Source organism: Eschrichtius robustus, chromosome 17 (genome assembly GCF_028021215.1).
Source record: "Eschrichtius robustus isolate mEscRob2 chromosome 17, mEscRob2.pri, whole genome shotgun sequence".
NCBI lineage: Eukaryota > Metazoa > Chordata > Mammalia > Artiodactyla > Eschrichtiidae > Eschrichtius > Eschrichtius robustus.
The window spans coordinates 76,778,450-76,798,457 of record NC_090840.1 but is presented as its reverse complement, the minus strand read 5'-3'; the positions used below and the strand labels follow the sequence as shown (position 1 = coordinate 76,798,457).

The 20,008-nt window shown below is 45.3% G+C and overlaps 1 protein-coding gene across 1 annotated transcript in view; it reads left to right on the top strand.

The window, feature by feature from the left end:
* Positions 1 to 10,836: 10,836 nt before the first annotated feature.
* ADCY8 (adenylate cyclase 8) overlaps positions 10,837 to 20,008 on the top strand; it is a 235,889-nt gene continuing 226,717 nt past the window's right edge. Inside the window, exon 1 of the mRNA XM_068525423.1 lies at positions 10,837 to 12,178. Within this exon, the coding sequence (XP_068381524.1) occupies positions 11,231 to 12,178 (948 nt within the window). The 5' untranslated portion in view covers positions 10,837 to 11,230. The remainder of the gene's footprint in view (positions 12,179 to 20,008) is intronic.

Genomic DNA, 20,008 nt, shown 5'->3' with positions numbered 1-20,008 from the left:
GATAATTTCTCTCCAAACATCTTTGAGATCCTGATTCAACGCTTGTAGCCACCTACCCTGAGAAAACTAACCCACTATCTATATACATAAGCTAATTATTCATGTATTGTTATGGATAAATTATGTCCCCTTTAAATTCATATGTTGAACCCCCAACACCCAATGTGTTAGTATTTGGAGGTGAGGCCTTTGGGAGGTAATTAGGGTGAGACGGAGTCATGAGGGTGGGGCCTTCATGATGGAGAAGAGGAGAGAGAGCACACACAGCAATAAGACAGCCTTCTGCACACCAGGAAGTGGGCCCGCACCAGGAACCGAATCAGCAGGTACCTTGATCTACAGTCAGGAATAAACATCTGTTGTTTAAGCCACCCCGTCTATGGTATTTTGTTATGGTAGCCCTAGCAGACTACTCGTATACTTGCAGCTAAAAATTTTAACTAATCAATATCCTCCTGGCCTTTAGAAAGAAGTAGAGTCCCAACTCTTCCACAATCCAGATCTGAGTGGGAGAGTTACTCTGGATGTATGCAAGTGCATTCAAAACACCTTCCTGAGAAAATAGCACTAAGCCTGATATATAGTAGGTGCTCTAAACATCTGGTCTCATTTTTCCTGGAAAATGAGAAGAAGGTGCCCCAATTAGAAGCCAGTGGAACATTCTCAGTGCACTAGGCTCTCCTTTCCTAATGCTGAGGTTTGTTCTGCTCCAGCTCATGGAAAACATAGATTTTTCTCCTAACCGGGCTATCTCTGCTTCTATAGCTTATGTCAGAATCACTAGTCGGAAGTTACCAGAAGTGGGTCATTTTTCACTCATTTGTTCAAAAACTGTTTGCTAAGCTTCTGCTACATGCCATGAACTGGGGAGACAGTGGAGAGTAAGGCAGAGACTGGTCCTTGCCCTCAAAGAGCTTTCATTCTAGTCAGAGAAGGCAAAAAACAAGTACACAGACAACTAAATAACGATCGTTGCAGATGGTAAGGTGTCCTTTATGGGAAGTAAACAGATATTTGGGGTTGCAATTTCTGGGAGCAAGTAGCTTAAGTGGAATGGTCAAGGACCGCTCCTCTGAGGAAGTGACTTCTGAATGAGGCCAGAATGAGGCAGGCAAGCAATGATGCAGAAAACCCTCTTGACACAAGAAAACCCTTGGGAACACCAAGCACCGGTGAAGAGCAGCTTGTCCTCTTTGCCTTTCCTTCTTGGCTACTAATTGAGTTTCAGCACCTATTTGTCTTTCAAAGCCTGGTGCAAATGTCTTCTCCTGGTATCTCCACAATTTACATCCATTTGTCCATCAAGGAATGAATGAATGAATGAATTGCAAGAAGTGCAAAATATTCCAAGTACAACAGGAACCTAGTGAACAAGTTTAAACTAAGTGTTATTGTCTCATTTATATGATGCTCCCTACCCCAAGTCACTCATGACTTGATGAAAATAAAAATGATCACTGGAACCATTCAAGACTTCTCCTTCCTGTATCTTATGAATTAAAGATAAAGAAATGCTTTTCTGTCATTCTGAGTAGTGTACAACTGAAGGCTGTATTCTTCGTTTTTATGGTTTTGTTTTGGTTTTAGTTTTAAGAAACGTATAGTTTACTGGGGCCCTCAGAGAGTGTATCAATTATCTATTGCTGCATAACAAATAACCCCAAAACTTAGGGACTTAAAACAATAAACATTTATTATCTCACAGTTTATGTGGGTCACAAATGTAAGAGCAACTTAACTGGGTGATTCTGGCTTAGGGTCTCTCATGAGGTTGCAGCCAAGCTCTCAGATGGAGCAGAGCATCTGAAGGCTTGACTCAGGCTGGAATGTTCACTTCCCGGGTGGTTCTCTCAAATGGCTGCTGGAAGAGGCAACAGTCCCTCGCTCACTGTTGCTAGGAGGCCTTAGCTTCTCCCCACATGGGCTTCTTTATCGGGCTCCCTGAATGTCCTCACAACATGGTGGCTGGCTTCCCCAAGAGCAGACAAGGCAAGAGAGGGCAAGACAGAATGATCTAGCCTTAGGAAAGACATACCACCCTTTCTGCTGCACTCTGTTGGTCACACCAACTAATTCTAACACAGTAGTGGAGGGGATTATGCAAGGGCATGAACACCAGGAGGTGGGTGATTATTGGGGGTCATCTTCGAATCTGGTCACCACAGACGGGCAAAGAGGAGGTGACTGGATAGGGGTGAGATGGAGATGTATAGTTTGCTAAGGAAAGAGCTGAAAGGGGCTATACTACCATCTCCGTTACCTATCCGAGATCCATTCCCCACATTCTTCTTTGTTTCAGACCCCTTGATCACTGGGGAAGCCCGGGTCCTGGCTTAGACTTAAGCAAGCGATACAGTTCTGGCCAATGAGATATACGTGGAAGTCTTCTATCAAATTCCGGAAAGACTTTTTTCATCTCTGGTAAAAAGAAGGTACTGAGGAGAAACTCTGAGCAATGCTCCTACTTCTGCTTCTACCTTTCTATGTGGTAGAAGAGAATGAATGCTCAGAGATGCTATAACCATCTTGTGACTAGGAGGAAAAGGCACTCTTTGTGCTAGAGTGCCAGCACAAAGCCCCTGATAGAATTAACTTCCTGAACCAAAACAGCAAATCTCTACAGCCACAATTCTTGTTGTGAAAGAAAAACAAACTCCTATTTGCTTAAGCCATCCTGATTTGCATTTTGCCATTATTTGTAGCCAAAAGCATTGCTAACTTGTAGAGGCATCTAACTTAGACCTGGGAGGCCAGGAAAAGCCTCTTGAAGAAAGTGACACACATGCCAACAGCAGAAGGATGAGTAGAAAGAGGGCTTCAGGCGAAGCGAATAGTAAGTCCATAGATTCAGAGAGAAGAGAGAGCAAGATACATTTGGGGAGCTGACAGACTGAGAGCAAGACGAGCGGCAGTAAGAGGGGGCCAGAGAGAGAAGCAATAGCCACTCCTAGAGATGTTTGTCTTCCAGTTTAAGGCATATGAGGGCAAAGCAGAGTCATTGCAATGTTCTAAGAAAGACAGTGACATGCTTGGCTTGGGGGAAGGGGCGGTGGGGAATTGTTGATCTCTGGGAGATATAACGTTTCAGTCACGTAGGATGGGGAGGGGACTCGGGAGATACCTCATATATGGATGAGCATAGCGTTGACAATTTGTAAACTAGGAAACTGCTGGGAGGGTAAATTTTATGTGTTTTTTTCACAATAAAAAGAGTGACATGATCATATTTTTAAGTTTAGGATGATCGCAGCAGTTGGAGAAAGGAGGCAGACTACAATAAGAGAGACATGTTCATTCTATTGACATCATCTAGGTGAGAGAGGATGGTAGCCAGAAATAAGAAAACAGCAACGGAAGAGGAGGAAATAAAAGAAAGTTGCGATCTACTTTGTCAGCAGTGAACAGGTCTTGTTTATGGAGTTGGTGCGGGAGGGTGAACTCTTCTATATTGAGCATTTGCTATGTGTGATGCACCGTACCAGGTGCTTTATATGAATTACCTTTAACCTTCACAAAACCTGGCGAAGTTGTTATTTCCCCCCATATTATGAAAGTTCAAAAATGCTAAATAACTTGAGCAAGCTCACAGAGCGGGCACCTTGTAAAGTCACAACTCAAGAAGGAGTCTTCCTGACTACAAAAGCAACTCATTTCACTAAACCACGACTTCGGGTAAACATAATATTTAATAATTCCAGTAAGGAGCTGAGGACTAGACCAATCACCTCCAAACATTTTTTTTTTTTACTTCAGTTTGCATTACAAAATCCACGTTAAGTGGTGCCCAGTGCATACCGTGTGTGTGTGTGTATGTGTGTGTTTGTGTGTAGCTCATGCTATTCAAATCTACTTGATCGCTAATTATATAATAAGAGTTTAAATATCAAGTTGGATAGTGAGAAATGCCATATTAAACTGAACTTTGTTTTGTGAAGTTCAAATAATGTAATTCCAAGGGTTTGATAAGGTATTTTTCTGAAATTTTATCAATTTTTTTTCTGTTCTTAACTTCAGAGAGGAAGAATTTGGATGCAGAAGAAAGCCTTTGTATAGAGTAGCAAGATATAATTATCCTTATGATTCTATTCTACTCTTTTATTAATTTATTCTTTAAAGGCTAATCGTGACCCACAAAGGTGATTTCACAACCCACGATTTGGTTGGAACCCACAGTGCAAAAAAACCACTGATCAGGAGGAGGGGTGGGTCTCATCCATTTTATATATGTGGATCATATGCTGAGATATGAATTTATGAGATTTGCTTTTGTGCACTCCCTTTTTCCCTTTCCTTCATGCAAGCCTTCTACAAATCACTTCCAGAAAGGATGAACAGAAAACAAAAGTAGTCTTTCCATCTTTTGTTTTTATAAAAAATATAATTCCCAAAGAGAACAGGAAAAGTCAGATGGGCTTGGAAGAAACATAAAGCAAGGATTCTCACCAGGCTAAAGGAGATACTCCCACACTGGGTCAGAAGGAGAGAAAGGAAGAGACAGAAAGACAGAGAGACAGATAGAAACACAGAGAGAGAGAGAGAGAGAGGGCTATTGCGTGCTAAATAATGGCTTCCCAGGGGTGTCCTAGAGAGGATCCAGCACCCTAAAGAGGAGGGGCAACGTGTTATGTCAAGCACATGGGCCCGTAAGCAGACCTGTGAAGGCTCTCCTGTCTTCGTTCAAAGAGAGCAATGCATATGCTGCTGGTCCCACAGGGACCGTGTGATGTGGACAAGACTGACTGCCTCAGTGGTGACCTTTATGAATAGACAGCCAAAGACCAGGGGGCATGCATGTTTATGGATGCATACCTTCCTCCCTGCCCTCCCCCACCACACACACACCTGGGTACTACATAAGAGCCTGGAACTATGGCATCTTCCTGGGAGTAGGAGGGTACAGAGGAAAGCCTCAAGAAGGATGCAAGTTAAATGTCTCACAGACTGGTTGAAAACAGAAATATACTGATTTTTGAAAGGTGAGGAGATATGTTTCTTTCACACTTAATCAATGGATTGAGATTCATATACACAACTGCATAAATGCATATAGATTTACTTATGTTATCTATAAACTTTTAGCCTAAATACTCTACATAGATCCCAAAGATCTCCAGGAGGGTATGAGTAATGGAGTGAAATATTTTAAAAAATAAGAAGTTTGTGGTATTAAAATAAGGATCAGGTAGATTTTTAAAAGAGAGAGAGAGAGAGAGAATAGAGGAAAACGATCTGCTTTGCTTCCCACTGTCTGATCATTTTGCCCTAAGACTTCTTAAGTGTGTCAAATTAAAAAGCAGGTATTAAACCATGGCCAAAAGAAGATTTGGTGATGGGGGTGAACTAGCTGGAAACCCTCTTACTCTTTGTTTTGTTACTACTTCTTTTAGGTCACTTCTTAATAGTTTCTCCAATGAGCTGTACGTGTGTGTGTTCTTATTATCATTTCAGTAAGTGAAGGCTTCATAAGTGATATCACAGTAGACTCATACTCTAGTTAAACCAGAGACAAGGGAATCATCTTCTAAGAAGAAAACAGTGTTTAAGTCTGTCTCCCTTGAAGATTTCTTCCTCTGACTTGCCTAACTGATGAATTCTGCATATAAATACGTTGTCTCAGAATTGCTTTCCCACTGATGAGACTGCCTTCTTTCAGGCACCAGAATCCAATTTAAACTAGTTCCCGCGAAAATCCAAAATGTATACAAAATTTTCCCTCTCTTACATTTTACAATGCAAAGAAAATACATGACAGGAGTAAAATAGACATTTCAGTTTTTCTACTGTATATTGTGCTGCATTCCAGATGAAGTGTGAGTGCAAAGGTTTTCATTCATAGACCATTTCCATGTATAAGCCTTATATACTTTAGACATTGACTTTCCCTGGAGTTCCTTCAAAGCAGTCAATGCCTTCGATACTTGGTAAGAGCAGTGAGTGCTTCCAGGCAAGACAGGCACATCCTTCTCAACGCCCCCGCTCCCCCCGCAGCTTTGTTGAGGTATAATTGAAAATAAAAATTGTATATATTTAAGATGTACAACTTGATGTTTTGATATACAATATGAGTTTATCACAATCAAGTAATTAACATGTGTATCACCACATATAGTTACCATTTTCTTTGTTTTTTTCCTTTGTGTGTGTGTGTATGTGTGTATGTGTGTGTGTGTGTGTGTGTGTATGAGAGAGAGAGAGAGAGAGAGAGGACATTTAAGATCTATCTTCTTAGAAAATTTCATGTACTTTTCCTTTAAGGACTTCCAGCTTTGGAAGCTGCCTTGTCATAAACACCCTCCTTCCCTTTGGAAACAGGAGCTCTCTGGTTTCAGGTCCCCTTCCTGAACTGAGTCCATCTTTTCTTTTACATGTGAATATTTTATATGTCTTCAGTGAGTGTTAGGGTTTCTATGGGTATTTTGCAAAGGCCAGAGCTCTTATAAAATTTAAATTCATGTATTAATACAGTTAGCCTAGAAAGTCAAAGAGGCTTTTGAGAGAAACAAATTCCCCTTCTTAAATATATCTACTGTAAGTGTGGCCAATGGTATGCAACAACATCATAAAACAAATATGTTATTTTCCAATGGGCCAAGAGGATGTTTTGCCACTTCCACCCTCAGCCAAATGAAGTAGAGTGCAACGATTAATTATTTTGGTTAAATCCAATATGTGAAAAATCTGCTTTTCCACAAACTAGAAATAATGTCAATGGCTTGAACTGAGCAAAACCTAACAGACCCTGTAACCAAACAAGAATTGGTTCTGCTACCTCATCCATTTGGAGTCATCCTACTAGACTTCTCAAAGCCCAAACATCTTAGAAGTCTCTTGTTTATTTTGCATTTGGAAAGTCAAACTATATTTCACATGTTCTTGTCTATCAGTCTTATTTAGGTGAAATGTGTTGACTGCCTGTGGAAGCATTTTTATTGAGCACATGGAAGCCAGATTTATACAATCTAAATTTAATTGCTGGAATTTTGCTATCGATGAGATCCTGGGCAAGTTCCTTAACCACATGGCGCCTCAGTGCCCTAGTCAGTAAAATGGGACTAATAAAAGATAGAGAAGGCTCTAACTCAGAGAACTGATGGGACGATTAAACGAAATGGTTGTAAAGATGGTTGTAAAGGGAAAAGTATGCCATCAATTATTGCTAATCTTATTATTATCTCTATGTACACTATAGTTGCTAGAAACTAAGGGATATGGACCCAAGGAAAATCAGTTTTCCCCTTCAATGAGCTCACCACTTCATGGGGAGAGGTGAGAGAAAAATGGGTAAGCCAATGGGGTAGAGCCAGTGCCTGTAGTAAAAGCCATACTGGAGGAACCAGAACAGACTTTTGAACAACAGAAAGGGAAACCATTAATTCTCACTGGGAATATCAGGAAAGCCTTCGCTCAGAGACAACATTGCTCAGGCTTTGAAGGATCAAGTGAGTAGTGTTTTCAGGGAGGGAAATGGGGAGAATAGAGGGAAATTCCAAGAGGAGGGAACTGTGTACAAAAAGACATTGAGTTGGCAAAATACTGTCCCTGGAACGTAGTCAAGACCCAGCCATAATAAATATGCAAGGAATTAAGTGAACTTAATTCACTTAATTAAGGTCCATGAGAGGACCATGAATGAAAGGTCCATTATAGCCTCAAAGCAGTGCGTTGACTTCTCTTGTTTTAAGTGATAATCATTTGGTGGTTTGCAGATTCCCAAAAGCCTCTTGATATGTGTACTGAGCCAATGCTGTCATTCAAAAACAGAACTTGGGGGGGTCTGAATGGCACTGTGTCATCACAACAAGAAGAATAACATTTGAATCTAATTGTGTCATCTATGCTCTTATTTTCAAACAACATGCCCTAACACCCCTACAGCAAAGGAACTTTCAGAGGAGTCAGTACACCAGATGCAATGTTTTCTCCCTGATATGTCAGTTTCAACCTCTGAGTTCAGGAAATTCTTTGAGCGTCTTTCTGTAGCATGCTATGCTCATTCATCAGCCTGAGTCATTTTATCTGATTGGGTCCAATCTCCCCCTCCTTGGCAAGCCTCCTTTTGCTGCTGAATAAATCATCCTGGGATATGTCCAGGAGGAAGATTTTCATAGGAAAGTTCCATCTGCATTCAACCCCTCATTTATTCAGGCTGAGCTCTCAGGCTCCCAAGGAGAAAGAATTGAGAAAATAAAGAGGTGTCTTCCACTGCCAATTTTACTAATATGCTCATTAGCACAGATGACTTGGGGCTATGGCTGCAGATCAGGACACAGCTCCCTACACATCCTGGCATAGGGTCTGCAGGAACCAGCCTCCCTCCCCGACCCAGCCCTCTGCCCTATTTGGACTCCCTGCCTCAAGTCAAGACATTGATTACCCACCCTAGAGTTTCAGGAGAGCTGGCCAGGCAGAGTCCAAGGAATTTAGGCAGGGAGAAGCAAGTAGCATTTCTTTCTCAAGGATGTAATGCCTGGGATTATTTCATTAAGGTCTAGATAACTGCAAAACCGAGTTATGGGGGAAGCGCTTTGCCCTTAAGTTCCAGCCCCATGGAATAGTCCAACTATTCTGGGATACCTTTACTTTGTTAACAAATTAATTCATCTACAAACTGGGTTAAAGATAGAATCGAACTTCTTTCAATTCAAAACTGAGCACTTAATTTTGTTTCCTTTCTTGAGCGGTGTAGTTGTAAAGTGCAACTCTAAGGGACTAGGATTAAAGGAGTCTTTTCCAGGGTGTGTATGACATCCCAGAAATCTACTGTTAAGGGAGATCGGGGAAAATGTTGAGTCTTCTTTCTACTTTTGGGGGGATTCTATGTGCAAGGCAGTTGACCAGTTCTGGGTTTAAACTGAAACCCGTGTGTGTGGAAAAGAAAGACTGAAAAAGGAAATAATGCAACTCGTGTTTCTGGGACACGGCGGACACAAATAACCCTGGAGATGGTGTGTGCCTCTGAGGAGGGAGATCGGGAAAGACATTCTTGCCCAGGGCAAGCAAAGGGAGGGGAGTTTCTCCTAGGGAAAGCAGGGGAAATCGTCCGCTCAGGGGGGCCTGAGGGAACGGCGAGGCGGTCTTTGGTGCTTTCAAGGGAAGCCATGGGGAGCCGCGAAAGCGCCCAGGGCCTGACGTCATTGGCCATCAGCTGACTGTGCTGAGGGCCAGGGCTCCACCGGCTGAAGCCGCAGTCCCACCGTGGCTCCGCCACATGCAAACGGGCTCGGGACTGCGGCGCGCCCGGCGGACCCGGCGCCCGGAGCCCCTGCTCGGCCCGGCGCGGGCGCACACACCACGTGCCCACCGTGTTGCGCCTGGATCTGCCCCGAGCTCCGCCAGGGGCTTTGTCCGCAACTGCTCGCCGGAGCTCGGCGGGCGGGAAACCGGGCTCGAGAGGGCGGCTGGAAATGCCTTCCCCACGCCCTCCGTCCTCGACCCCTACTGTAAGCGGGGAGAAACTTGGCCCTCCGAGGGCCCTCGCATTCTAATGCCTCGCGCTCTCCATCCCTCCGGATTGGTGTAGTAAAGAGACTCCCTCAGGAAGCTGCCGGCCTCTGCAATTGTGGCTTCTTGGGGGTATTTTGCTTTTAGCCCGCAAGTTGGCTTTGCCAAAAGATGCCCCAGTGGGGAGAGCGTAAAGGAGACCCTCTATGCCTTCGCGCTGGGCTCTCGGAGTCCGTGGGCAAAGCGGCCTACGAGTCCTGGCTCCACACCTGCGGAGGACCAGAGCCAGTGTCTAAAAAAGAACAGCGGAGGAACCGGCCAGCGCGGCCAGCTGGAGCGCTGCATCTCCGCGCCGGGGGCTGGTCGGGGGCGCCCGCCCCGCCTGCCCCAACCCCACCGTCCTCTCCCACGCGGGTCTGCGCGCGCCGCTGCCTTGAAGACCTGGGGCGTCCTGGCCAGATCTGGGCGCCAGGTCCACGCCACCACCGCCACTCCGCCCCCGCCCCGTTCCGGGGGCGTGGCTTGGCGTGGGGGCGGGTCTAAGTCTCCTCTGGTGTCCAACCGCTCAGACAGGTCTCCAAATTCTTCCCTGTCGCCCGGCGTCCGCAGCGCGCTTCAGAGCAGAGCGCCAGGTTGGCACGCGGCGCTCCCCTGGATCCGGCGGCGACTCAGGCGACTTCCCCGCGGCCTCGGGCCTGCCTTCTCGCCCAAACCTCACACCCGCCGCACGCACCAAGCTACGGTTCTTAGCCTCAGCCATCTGCACCAGTGGCTTCTCCTCGTCCTCGGAGCTGCTGGCTTTGGAGCCCTCCCCACTTTTTTCCTGCCTTCGCCTCCTGCTCCTCCCAGCTCCGGGCCAAAGGGATTCCAACGAGCGAAGTGAAGGGGGTGAGAATCTTGTGCTGCGACCCCTCGGAAACACAGCTGGAAAGGCTGACTCCGTCTAGTAGCCGCGACTGGGACCCTGAGACCCTCCCCCTTCCCCGAGGGATGCGTCGGGCCAGAACCAGCGCTGCGCTGTCAGTCTTCGCTCAGGAAGTGGAGACAGCCAGAAATGAACGCGGGAGGGAGCCTCCGCACACCCGCACTTCCAAATTAACTGTTTGGTGACTTGTTAGCGCTGAGGCTACCACCTCGCCAATCCTCCCGCTGGGCACGCGCCACCTCACTGTCCCCCACTCCTCCCCCTTCATTACCCCCGCCCCCAGCTCCGCCCCGGCTCCCCATCCCGGCGCAATGGAGTTCTCCGAAGGACTCTGCTCCAGCCAGAGCGGCTAACTTCGCACCCATCTGCGCTGCCGGTCACCCCCGACCACCCGCCCCTGCAGCCGCCGAGTCGTGGGCGTCCCGAGCCCAGTGCCGCAGCCAGGACCCGCCCGGCGCGCAGCTGAAGCACGGAGCCCAGGCGCCTGGGCGCCTCTTGGAGAGCAAAGGCAACGCCAAGACGCTGAGCCGAGACCCAGCCAGGAAGCCAGAGGCCGGGAAGGGGTCTGCGTGGCTCAGAGCGCCGCGGCTTCTGCGGACAAATAGCCCCCGCTGCCACGCACCCAAGCTGCGCGGGCTGGCGGGAGGGCGACGCGCGAGGACGCAGGGGTCTGCGGCGGTCTTCCAGGCGCCCTTTGGCCCGGGGCGCACTATGACCTGACGTGCGGGGACCTCCTGCCCAGGGCGGCTGGGGATAGAAGGGCTCGCCGCCAAGCTCCCACCAGGCCGCCTTTGGGTCTTTCGGGACCCCCTCCCGCCGCGGCCTCCCGCAGGTTCTGCGCCTCCCTCCCAGCGGCCCGGCGCCATGGAGCTCTCCGATGTGCGCTGCCTTAGCGGCAGCGAGGAGCTCTACACCATCCACCCGACGCCCCCGGCCGGCGACGGCGGGAGCGGCTCCCGGCCGCAGCGGCTGCTGTGGCAAACGGCGGTGCGGCACATCACCGAGCAGCGCTTCGTTCACGGGCACCGGGGCAGCGGCGGCGGGAGCGGGAGCTCCAGCAAAGCCTCGGACCCTGTGGGCGGCGGCCCCAACCACCACGCGTCGCAGCTGGCCGGCGACTCGGCGCTGCCCCTCTACGCGCTGGGCCCCGGGGAGAGAGCGCACAGCCCCGGCTGCACCAAAGTCTTCCCGGAACGCAGCGGCAGCGGCGGCGCCGGGGGCGCGGGTGACCTGGGCTTCCTGCACCTCGACTGCGCCCCGAGCAACTCGGATTTCTTCCTCAAGGGGGGCTATAGCTACCGAGGGGTCATTTTCCCCACCCTGCGCAACTCCTTCAAGTCCCGGGATCTGGAGCGCCTGTACCAGCGCTATTTCCTGGGCCAGAGGCGCAAATCGGAGGTGGTGATGAACGTGCTGGACGTGCTGACCAAACTCACCCTCTTGGTTCTGCACTTGAGCCTGGCCTCGGCCCCCATGGACCCGCTCAAGGGCATCCTGCTGGGCTTCTTCACGGGCATAGAGGTGGTGATCTGCGCCTTGGTGGTGGTCAGGAAGGACACCACGTCGCACACCTACCTGCAGTACAGCGGCGTGGTCACCTGGGTGGCCATGACCACCCAGATCTTAGCAGCAGGTCTGGGCTATGGGCTCCTGGGAGACGGCATTGGCTACGTGCTCTTCACGCTCTTCGCCACCTACAGCATGCTGCCGCTGCCGCTCACCTGGGCCATCCTGGCCGGCCTGGGCACGTCGTTACTGCAGGTGGTCCTCCAGGGGGTCATCCCCAGGCTGGCGGTCATTTCCATCAACCAGGTAACTCCTACCTGCCTTGCTCGTCCCCTGACTCCCCGGGGTTCTTTAGAAATCGCTTTTCTAAGAGGCAGGTTTGCCTCTCTCCCTGTGAGTCCCCTCCCCCAGCCCGGCACAGTGCTTTGCACCTAGGAGGTCCTGGGGAGTTCGTGGGATGCTATTGCTCTAGAAGAACTGGAACTAAATGACCTCTAAAGTTTCTATCATCTCTACCCTTCTACTCTGATTCTGTGAGTAATTCTCTGACATCAGCTAAGAAGTAGTCTTGTTTTTGCTCCTCACACATCCCCCAGGAGCTGCAGTCAGTCTCTGGAGCAGGAGACAGAAAGGCGGGAGGAGCACCCCGATTTAGAAGGTGACCCATTCCTTAGCAGCTTTACTCGTGAGAGTTACAGCAGGGTGTCCTAAGGGACTCTGGGATTCAGAGTTGGGTTTCTCTGTGTCTTTGTGCCACAAATCCTCAGTTCTCAAAGGAATCAATATTTGTCAAACGCGTACTAATCGCTGGTGCTGGGTACCCTACTTAAGCTATCTCACGCAGTCTTTCAGACAAGCCTGTGACACACGTTTTTTTCCTTTATTGCCTTGGGGATCTAAGGTGCAATCTTCTCTTGCTACAGAATCCAACCCCAATGCTTTGAATAAATCAACCTCAGGACTTTTGGGGCTGGTGGAGGGGGGGGGGAGCATGTCATTGGCAAAGAATGCAAGTTTTGCTTAATTGAAAAGGGGCATTTTGATGTAGATGGTTTGAAATATTTAGGTGGAACCTGACTCTTTAGGTCGCTTTCTCCTTTCTCCCCCTTTCTTCCTATCTTTCCCCATTAAAAATGGATGTGTTTCTGTGAACAAAGTTCTCACTGTCTGTGAATGAGGAGTTAGATGATGACTCTATTGTTTAAGTTCATTGAAATCAATTGATAATTAATGGTCTGGCACTTTCTTGGCCAAATGTCTGGTAGGTAACAAGAGAGTGAATGGGGGTAACAAGAGAGTTTTATGGGAACTTCTCCATAAAAATGAGGGAAACGTATCAGCTGGAGTGTTTTCAAGTAAATAGCTGGTGAGAGGTGCTTGGCCATCAGAGGCGTCTCTTGCAGTCTGGTTTGAATAGATGGTTCTTAGGATAAACAGGTACAACACCTATGAAAACTGCTCATGACTTTTAGAGCGCTGGTACCGTCAGAGTGCTTTACCCATCATTGACCTTCTGGACTCCTAGTTGATTTGGGATTCTCTCTCTTCTCGGATGGTCTATATCCATTTGCTTAGGTTACTTATCTGGTTGGCCACTTTTACGGTGCTTTTTGAAGTCTCCCTGGGTAGAGCAAAGAGCATATAAAGTACATGGCTATGATCATCAGGCATGAAATGGGAGGATGAGAACCTCTGTAAGTAAGGTCTGACCCGTTGAATTTTTCTTATTAAAAAGAATAATGAGGGACTTCCCTGGTCATGTAGTGGTTAAGAATCCGCCTGCCAATGCAGGGGACACGAGTTCGATCCCTGGTCCGGGAAGATCCCACATGCCGTGGAGCAAATAAGCCCGTGCGCCACAACTACTGAGGCTGTGCTCTAGAGCCCGCGAGCCACAACTATTGAAGCCCACACACCTAGAGCCCGTGCTCCGCAACAAGAGAAGCCACCGCAGTGAGAAGCCTGGGCATGGCAACAAAGAGTAGCCCCTGCTCGCCGCAACTAGAGAAAGCCCGGGTGCAGCAATGAAGACCCAGTGCAGCCAAAAATAAATAAATAAAATAAATAAATTTATAAAAGAAAAAAGGATTTAAAAAACCATAATGAATGTTTTCTCAGAATCATCATGAACCTTTAATACCCACATATGATAAAGTCTCAATTTGGGATTATATAAAATTATATTTTAACTGTGTTTCTGAATCTTGTTTACACGTGGATTTGAACCCGAGTGTCCTCTGAATCTCTCCCTTTCTTCCAATTTCTCTCCTTCTGTTTTGCATTTTCTTTATTATGTACCTAGACATCAGCTGACCCTCTTGCTCCTTTACCCTTTTTCCCTTTCTCATCTTTTCTGTCTCCTTCTCCTCCTTCCTTCCCCTTCTCTTCTCTCACTATGAGTCGTTTTCATAATATATCATAGCTATCTTGACCATTTGCAGAAAATTCCATTTGTCATAACCCACTGCTTCTCATGCAGTAGCCTTCCTTGGTACACATTACTAAAAGACTTTGTCAAGTAACTTTGGAATAGCATTTAGAATAACATCCTAAGTAGCAAATTATGAATATTTTCAAAGTCCTAAGTATAGAGACACTTTTCTTGCCAAATGAATCCAGAAAGTAAATTTTGGCTCCATATTTGTTTTATTCTCCACTCAAATACTACCAGATGGGAGAAGATTAAAAATAACCCTCAAATGCCTTCCTACTCCCACCCCATCATAAACAATCCTTTAGTGTGAAAACCAGGGTCCTGGTGTATGTATACCAAGCTCATTCAACTTTCTGTTTGGGTAGGAAATGCAGATGAACTATCTTTTCATAAGGTGTCACCTTTTGCCGGACTCTGAAAGAACAAGCAGAGCCCTCTCCTCTGATTTTAGGTGCTGAAAGAACCTTTGTGGCTTTGGCCACAAAAGGTTTTCCTTTGGCGCCCTCTAGAGGTTCAAGTGTCTTTCCTAGACCTTGTAGGTGGATAAAGTAGAGAATCGCTTAAAAAAAAAAAAAAAGAATCTGTGATTTTTTTAATCAGTATTGTTTGGTTTTCCCTGTTTGGTGATATACAAGGCATACTTAACACCTGCTAACGACCTTGTTTAGAAACTGGAATAAAATCCTAACTCCTTACCGTGGCCTACTGGATCCTCTATAAGTTGGTGCTGCTTCTCTCGCTAATTATATTTCTGTCTCTTCTACTCCTCAGCCTCCAAATATACTCTCTATTTTCCTGTCTTTCAAATATCCCAAGCTCTTTCCCACTTCTTAGGCTTTGTGACTGCTGCCTAGAACAATTTTTGCCAGGTCTTCATATGACTGACGCATCCTCATTATTCCAGACTCAGTTCAAATGCCGCTCCCTGGTACATGACGTGTCTTATTTTCTCCAGAACACATATACCATCTGAAATTATCTGATTGGTTTATATTTATTGTGTTTCTTCCCCCAGCCCCACACCCTCACAAGAATGTAAACACCGTGTAAGAGCAAAGACGTTGTCTATCGTGTTTATCCTTTTATCCTCAGCACCTAGAAACATGCCAGGCACGTGGTAGGCACTTGATCACTGAATGAACAAGAGTACTCATTGCATAAGCAATATTATAAAATAGCCAAGTCCCCCGACGTTGTGTTGGTGAAAGCTTTCTACACACATACACACACACGTTAAATGTGTGTAAAGCAGTCTTTTACACGTAAACACCTTCAGAGAAATCAAAGCACAGTAATAATTCTTTACATTTGTGCAATATTTTACCTGTAACCAAGAGCCTTTACATACATGATCACACCTAGTGATGACAAACTGATGGTATCATCCTTCACTTTTATTTCAGAGAAGAAATGACAGATTCTTAGAAACTTTAAAGGGACCTCCCAAAGATGATGAGCCTGAGAAGTGGTGAGGTCAGGTTTCAGATCCTAGCTCAATGCCAGTCACTTTTCAGAAACCTTTCAGAGGGTATCCTTCTAAAAACATAAGCATTTGAAATGACTCAAGAGCGAGAGGTACCTGTTTCACTACGCAGGAGAGTGATACCCCATATAGCACATGAATTAACATTTAATGAAAAAGCCAAAGGGCAATCATAAGGGGAAAGTGATTGAATTGCTGGGAATAGGCTCTTTGTAGCTAGCTTATCGTCTTGCTCAGTGGGATATAAATTTGTCAACTGAAGGCCATCAACACTGGCATATCTTCTTTCTCTACATTAATCTTGATTCCCATTAAGAGGATGGCTCATGTTTAACTTAACATTTTCAAGAAGCAGGAAGCTAGAATGAGGATACAGTAAACACACCTCGGCAGCTGTTTCACTTCACTGAAAATGCCATTTTCAAAAGGAACAAATGAGCTGATGATTGCCTTCTGTAACCCAAGCTTGAGAATCGGCTTCTCCTCTTTCCCTCTGGAAGAAAATTATATCTGTGGCTTGACAGGGTAACAACCAAGCTGCAGGTCTCTGCAGATACCCTGTACGAAGAGAGAATGCTCTGTATTCATTTATCTATCAATCACGTGCTTTCCACTGTGGATACGTGGTAGAACCTTAGAAGGGCCGACTAGGAGGTTCCTTGCTATCAGCAAAGAAACGGTTTCTGTTTTCTCCACTCAGTGAACAGTTAGACGAAAGTCGTGAACTTCCCACCCGAAGAGGTTCTTGTCCAGGGCAGATGTGATCCCCGTGTATTTTCTAGGTCTAAGTGGCACTGGAAATACTGAGGAACCCTCAGAAGGTTCAAAGCCCAATTCAAAGGATTCCTTTTCCTTTCCCCCTGAGAAAGTTCAGCTACAGGTAGCACTAGGGCTGTAGGTATTCCTTCCTTGGGGAGCCTCACCCATTTCAAGTTAAATCAGCTTCATTATGTGATTCAAGCCACAGATAGTAGCGCCTTTGTCCAGATTCTCTCCAAGACACAGAATTTTCCACCTCTTAAACAAATTGTTTCTCTTGCCAGTTCAATTTACCCATCTGAAAATTCATTACAAAATGACATTATGTGTATAAATAAAATATTAATGATAAGGTTGTATTTGGTAGGTTCTCTCACCAGGGAGATACATTCTAAGCTCTGTTGCTGTAGTTAGCGGTTGATTCTATTTTAATTGCTGGTGACAATAATATGAGCTACCTAACTTTTGAAATTCATCTCATTCTCATTCTTCAGCTCATTAGTGATAAGATGATGAAGATCATTTAGTTATTGGAAAACTGAGAGGCAGCAATATTTAACTACAAAGATTGCTGCATTATGCTTCCCTCTTGGGGATTCTAAAATGTCACAGCTAGTGGCTAATTAGCCCTCTGTACCTCTTGGTGAGGCATATAAGCAGAAGTGTCAGAATGGAGGTGATTTCTCCAAGACAGCTCTATGAGCAAAGGCAGCCAGGTATGCAAATCCAGGTGAGTTAGTGCTCAAGGTCATGCTGTCAGATTTGAATTTCTCAAGCAGCCTTTTCTTCCTTGTCTTACACACATCCAGCGAAACAGAAAAGACTAGAGCCAGACGAATGCTAATTAAATCATGATCATTAAACTTGATTAATAACGAGGGATTTTTAGCTTGCCACTTGGCCTTTAAAAAATCCTTTTGGGGAAGATGCATCGTTTATACCAGGTAAGAGAGTGGTGAATGGTATGAGCAGGTGGGGGTCAGGAGAGAAGTAGGCTTTGCATGTGCTTTAACATGCATTTCTGATCATTTAAATGAAGGGTTGACTTCACAGTAAAGTCAAAGTGAGTATAATGGAATTACCAACATCTCTCTCCCCATGTGTAAAATTTAAACATATGCATGTATTATATGTCCTTTGTCTAAGTCTGTTAACTCGAATCAAATAAAAGGAATCTTATGACTATTCAATGTACAGCAAATGACATGTAATTTAAATCATCTCAATTTGGTATTTGATATCAAGGTAGATACTTCAGGAAACACAAATATCCATTAAATGAGTGTAACTGGGGTCCTATTTAACGCACCTCACTAGTTATGATGTGCATTTTTTAAAACCACAAATACCTCCATTTCTGTACATTTTCCTTTGGCAAATTCATATAGGCTTTAAAAAAAATAATTGCAACATCCCAGCCTGTCTGAGAAAATGACTTTCAAAAGCAGATTTGAGTGTCAACATTCCCAAGGGGTTCCTCTGAATGCCCAGAAATGGAAGCATTATTCTCTCTTACTTGTGAAAAATACCGAGAGACTGTCCTTTTTGGTTCTCTTTTCCTTCCTTCCTTTCCTTTCCTTTTTTTTTTTTTTTTGTGATGGAGAGTAGGCTTTGCAAAGGATATTTTTAATGACATCTGAAATGACAAACTAAATCCCTTCAGCCTTGATCTGTAGACACCTTTGCCCTGGAGTTGCCAATAGGCTTGGCGTCTGTGTATTTAGAGGGAGTTGTAAAATGACGTGTGGTGTGGCCTTTGCAAGACTGAATAATGAATTTGTTTTTCTTCCTACCCAGTAATGTCACCTGACTGGTTTCAGTGGGTCGGAGCATAATTAGGTTGGAACTGGGAAGACTGGGAGGACTTTATTTCTGGAGCAGCTGCTGCGGTGTCATGCTAAGTAGGACAAATGCATTAGTCACATTTACACCTTGATGATTGATGGCATTTTAAGAGCTCATCAAAAATAAGTGAAACCAAGCATTAAAAGGAAAGATTAAAAAAAAAAAGTTGATCCCAAATTCAGTGCTGCTGGCAACGTATAATCAAAGGACACAACTACAGTCACGCTGATGTGACACTTCACTGTTGTCTAAATGTTTCTTAGGATGCTAATTTATTCATTTCACAAGTGTGTCTATTTGAGTTGATGCTACATGTGTTTGTTTTCAGAACATAGGAGACACTTGGCAACATTCATCTCAAACCTTTCCTCTCACCAACGAATGGGCACAATATTGATGTTCTGAGGGACCAGGAGGTCTAGAATATGCACTTGGATGGCGTATCAGTTCCCTAGGCATATTGCTTTGTAGCGTGTTCTTTGCTTTCTCTGGAATGCAAGGTACCAAAAGCAGAATGTAGGCAAATTTCTGGGATATTTAGGTCTGACCCTCAGTTAGCAAGAGAATCAGTTCTGTAAATAATTTCTCCCTCAGCGTTTTCTTGGGGCTGGAGTAGAAGAACGTTGGTCTACCCAGCCAGATAATCCTCCCTGTGCCTTCCCAGGAAACATAATTGGATTTATACACACAAATTAGATCATGTGAGTTTGTTTATGAAGGACTATTTTAAGAAGTCAGGTCACTTAAGCAGCACTTCGGAAGCCAGCTTTTCTCACTCCAAGATTTTTCACAGTCAGCTCTGCAGGGTACAGAAGAATGCAGGGTAGATTAATTAACCGTTGAGGTCCCAGACATTCCCAGGGAGGCCTGGCCATCTCCCAAGGGGAATAAAAGCCATTCTACCAGTGAATGCAACTGTGTGACCACCTTCTCAACCAACGAACTGGGATTATAACTCAATGTGTTGTCAGATAAACCTGCAATTCCTTGTTTCTTTGATATCTCTGCATTGGACTCTGGGCATGTTTGTGATTTAGTATTTGAATTTCATTCTTAGCTAGATCATGTCTTTTAATATGTGTAACACCTTGCACATTCATTAGTCACTGGGGTTTTCTTTCCCTTCCACCCCACTTCCTGACTTATATGCCTAACTCAGGTGTTATGAATTGCAAAATATCTTTGAAACACAAAATTCTCCTAAATCAGAAAATGATAAAAATGTACATGGTGAAGACGTGAGGTAAGTATGAAATTAAATCGTATTAATGTTTGGGGTTTTTTTAATGAGTAAATTTTTTAAACTGTCATCTTTATATAGAGAGCATACCAGTATAAAATTTTCACATGAAACAAGAATTATTTTGTTGAGCTGTCTTATTCACTACATCCTTGTCCTGTGTCAGCTGGTTTTCCAGTTGACTGGAGTAAACCATTTCAGAATCTTTTCTCCTTTTTTCTGTGTGATTATGTGCTGAATACACGATTGCTTATAAAATAGAGACGCCTAAGGATTAGGGAATGCGTAGTCAAAATACATGTACTGTATGTACTCCTTTAACTCAGAACATGGGAATAAGAAATGCAGCAAAACAGAACAGGACCAAAAAAAAAA